At 35.7% G+C, this 5000-nt stretch overlaps 1 protein-coding gene across 1 annotated transcript in view; it reads left to right on the top strand.

The window, feature by feature from the left end:
* LOC118761087 overlaps window positions 1-5000 on the top strand; it is a 43152-nt gene that overhangs the window by 30290 nt on the left and 7862 nt on the right. Inside the window, exon 4 of the mRNA XM_036498844.1 lies at window positions 1365-1517. Within this exon, the coding sequence (XP_036354737.1) occupies window positions 1365-1517 (153 nt within the window). The remainder of the gene's footprint in view (window positions 1-1364; window positions 1518-5000) is intronic.

Raw genomic sequence — 5000 nt, 5'->3', positions numbered from 1 at the left:
GGAAGAGGTTCTGTTGATATCAAAATATCAGCATGTACACGCGCAGGCAAGGCCTTGTGGCAAGAAGTTTACTTCTCAGCCACATGCTTCCGGGTTTTGTCCCATGGCGTGGCACCTTGGGCAAGAGGTTTTCTATAGCTCTGGACAACACACACACACACACACACACACACACACACACACACACACACACACATATATATATATGTACGTATGCATATACGTCTCTGTGTATGTGTGTGTGTGTGTGTATGTGTCTTTGGGTCTCTGATTTTTCTACCTCTACTGCTTGACAACCGATGTTTTTGCTTACGTCCTTGTAACCTTGTGGTTCGACAAATAATACCAATAGAATAAATATCAAGTTTTAAAAAAAGAACCAAGTATGATGGTCAACTAAAACCTTTCAAGGAGGTGCCCCAGTATGGCCACAGTCAAATGATTGAAAGAAATACATAATAAAAGACATAGATGAGATGACGTTCTGTTGATATCTTCGTATAAAAGAGATGATATTATTATAACTGCATAAAAATAAGATGACATTGTTGATAATTACAATGAAATAAGACATTCTAATAATTACTAATTTTAAAATTCATTAAATTCTATTTGTCTTAAATGATTAAACACTTCAATTTTATTTTATTTCACAAAGCTGGACAAGTTCTCTTTATTGGACAACATAAATTGAAAATGAAAAGTAGCGATGGAAATTTTGGTAGAATGAATTTATGAAGAATACTGATATAAAATTGGAAAAAGAACAAAAACCCCGGAAACGTAAAATTTGAAAAACAAACAAAAAAAATAAAGAAAGTTACTACTACTACTACTACTACTACTACTACTACTACTACTACTACTACTACTACTATCAAGCAACCATGTTGATGAAATTTTTGTGTGTTGGTCATATTCTTGTGATATTGTTGAGCCAACAAAAATCTATTGCTAAACGGAAAGGTGAATTGAAGCACATACATGCATACATGCATACATACATACATACATGTATATATTTAGGGAGAGAAAGGGGAGAGAAAAAGATAAATAGATAAATAGATATAAATATACACACACATGAACTTGCACACATACATACACATATGCATATACATATATGTATACATATGCACTCACATATACCTATATACATGCATACATGCATACATGCATACACACACACACACGCACGCTCGCGCGTGCACACACATGCGCACACACACACTGACATGCGCACGCACACACACACACACACACACACACACACCACACACACACACACACACACCAACTTTCAAAGGCGCCGTTTTCTAGTTATCGCTTCTTTTTCCCGTTTCTATTTTCAATTTCATTCAAAGGCTACAGCGGCTTAAATAACGGTAATGGAAAAGTAGATTACATAACTTTCCATGAGTTGTCAAATACACTTCCAGAAAATAACGAAAACCATGGCATTACGAAAAACTTAACTGACGTAAGGATAGTCAAAGACACGACCCACGTAACACCAGGTGAGGGTTTCTATTGTGAAAATCTACGTGCATGCATGTAGAAACACATTTTCACTTCCCACTTTAATTATTTGATTTGTTGTTGTATGTAAAAAGCCAAATTCTGAGAAGGATACAAAACTATGTCACGCGTTCATTCTGAGAAACGTCTTGCATATTTTTACTGTTCCTCTTACAAATTCTATTACTAACGTGCATGTTAGGAAAATTCTTTAAATTCTCTAAATTGTTTCAACTTTAAAGATGCGATCACGCTGGGGCACAACCGTTAAAATAACAAGCCTATCCGGAGGAGAATCGAACTCGATCTCCCACGTGACAGGTGGGGATACTTACCACTAAACTAGCGAGCTAGTTGATTTCGTGTTCTGAAAACTCTAGCTTCTCCATATTGTCTCTTGCGCAATTACTAATATAATCAAGAGTGCCATTTATTATTAGTATAAACGTGGATTTATAAACTGGGAATAAAATTGAGGACACGGAATCGTGCTTAGAAGATGATTTATATAACTGTAATTCAATGAGTCAGCCTCGTCACATAATGGGAAGTTGATTCTACGTCAGGCGTCTGCGTGTCTTTGGAATTCTAACCAGCATCTCACAGAAATGTTAATAGACAGGTTGACCAATTAACCAAACAGCTGGACAATCATCCACCGAGTCCATACATATACATACATCAATACACACACATCCACACACATATTTATGTATATATGTATATATGTGTACACACACCACACACACACACACATACATGACAGAAGTAAATAGACAGCCATGAAATCATAAAAAATTTCTTTAAATCTGAAATTATACATTCAAATTATTTATTAATTGTTATAATGTGAATATTTAATATTTAGTGGGCATGCCCTTTGCATTTTTCAGTGCAAGGACCCTATTAGGCATGTTACTGATCAGATGAATATTCTCTTGTGGAATTTCTTGCCAAGTTTCATGCAGTAATCTCAAAAGATATGGCTTTGAGGACACTTTCTTGTTCTTTTTACGAAGCATCCTGTCCATTATGTCCGAAAGGTGTTCAATAGGGTTCAGGTGTTCAATAGGGTAACTGGTGAGTGGCTTGGCCATGGAAGCTTTTTAATGCCATTCTCATCCAACAAATCTTGGGTCATTTTAGCCTTAAATAAAGAATCTTTTTTAATCATTTCACCATTAGAGAAGATTAGGAATCCTTTCTGCAATATGGACACATATTTATCTCAGTTTATGTTTCCCTCAAACTCCACCAGCTCTGATCGACTATTGCCTCAAATTGCTCCCCAAACTATCACCGAATAGATGCCATGTTTCATTGCTGGCTGCAATCTTACCTCATCAAATTCTTGATCACAGAGCATCCAGGCTCATACTCGACCACTGTCAGCAAATGTGGACTCATCAGAAAATATGACAGTGTCCCAAAATGCTAGTGGCCTCTCCACCATCTCACTGGCGCAATCTTTTATCCGCAATCTTTTATCCAAGTTAGTGGAGATACCTGACAGCTGTTCTGGGACTAACATCAACTTGTTCTGCTATGTCAGAGGCTTTGCAACGAAGTTTATCTTCCACACTTCTCTTAGCAAAGAAAAGAGTCCTGTCAGAAGGCCCTGGTTGATCTGGACGAGATGATGGGGACTCCTTTCCTTCTCTGGTGAATTGCACAATCGCTCTATTAACTGTAGAAAGCGAGATTCCAAGGTTTCCTCCGATTTTACGCTGACTATGTCCATCTTCTGAATGACCAACAATACGGCCTCTTTGAAATACAGACAGTTCCAAAGTTTCTTTTGTACATAGCTTCATTAAAAAGTCACATAAATAACTTGAAACATAAAAATTTCAACAAAAAAATATATACGTTTACAAATTAGAATAAACATAAAAGGATGTTTTATTGGATGTCTAGTTACTTCTGTCATGTGTGTGTGTTTGTGTGAGTGTGTGTATATATATGTATGTATATATACATATACATACACACACATATATATATATGTATGTATATCTATCTATTTATCCATCTCCCTCTCTTTCTCTCTCTCTCTCTCTCTCTCTCTCGCTGTATATGTATATAAATATATATATATATATATAATATATATATATATATATATATATATATATATATATATATATATACAAACACAAATGTAAAATCCAGGGATCAAGGTGTAGGAGAAAAGTTAGCTTCCAGCAATCCGTAGTAAATGTAAAGAAATAGCTTTCAGGAATAATAGTGTTTTATTGAGATGGAAGGTTGCAAATTATTTTTCTTTATCGAAAAACGATGAGCAGAAAAATGCTTTTTATTTATATTCCACCGTAGGTGACCAGGGTTACCGATGTGCGAAAAAGAATACAAGAGTTACGGAATGGAGTAGGAAAAATGCGGGCTAATTATGTTTCATTTCGACTGGAACCTCAGAAGTGGTAAAGTTCAAGTACCACCGGCTACTCTTCAGGCCAAGTATATTTTGATTGTCGAAAGGAGGTACATGTTGATGCAAAAAGGATTCAAACAGAATGTATGGAGGGCACAGTATGTGAGGGCTGTCGCAAGGAGGTACATGTTGATATAAAGAGGATTAATTCTGATTGAATCCTCTTTGTATCAACATGTACTTCCTTATGACAATGTAGCCTTTAAGCTGATCAAGATATCCTTGGCCTGAAGAGTAGCCGGCAGTATACACCTCACTTGGATTTTACCACATCCGACGTTCCACTCGCTAAGAAATATATGTAACCCGGAATTTTCCTACACCATTCTGTAGCTGTTGTCTATCTATCTATCTATCTATCTATCTATCTATCTATCTATCTATCTATCTATCTATCTATCTATCTATCTATCTATTTGTGTGTGTGTGTGTGTGTGTGTGTGTGTGTGTGTGTGTGTGTGTGTATCTGCGTGTGTGTCGTTGTGTGTGTGTGTGATATAAATAAGAAGATGATAGTTTTTCGAACACAGTTTTGCCGTTAGAACAGCAGAAATATTGGGTAAATTACTTTTACAAAGCAGAAAAATTTGTTAACAAGTTTTTCCGCCTTTTAAAGGTAATATTGCCCACTATTTCTGCTGTGTTAACAGCAACGCTGCGTTCGGAGAGAAAAAAATCATCCTCTTACTTGTATCGTAGAATGCACATATATATTAGTATATTATTCACGCAGGCACACATACACCAAGTGTATATATGTATGTGTGCGTGTGTGGTTATATATATATATATATATATATATATATAGAGAGAGAGAGAGAGAGAGAGAGATATATATATAGATAGATAGATAGATAGATAGACAGACAGATAGATAGATAGATAGATAGATAGATAGATAGATAGATAGATAGATAGATAGATAGATAGATAGATAGATAGATAGATAGATCGTGTTTTTAGAAAAACAAATCAGAAGAAGCACACTCTAAGAATATGAAAACGTTTTCCTCTCTCTATTTTCTCCTCT

This window comes from Octopus sinensis, linkage group LG1 (assembly GCF_006345805.1).
Source record: "Octopus sinensis linkage group LG1, ASM634580v1, whole genome shotgun sequence".
In the NCBI taxonomy this organism is placed as follows: domain Eukaryota; kingdom Metazoa; phylum Mollusca; class Cephalopoda; order Octopoda; family Octopodidae; genus Octopus; species Octopus sinensis.
The sequence above is the reverse complement of the archived record's forward strand: the minus strand, read 5'-3'. Positions and strand labels throughout refer to the sequence as shown.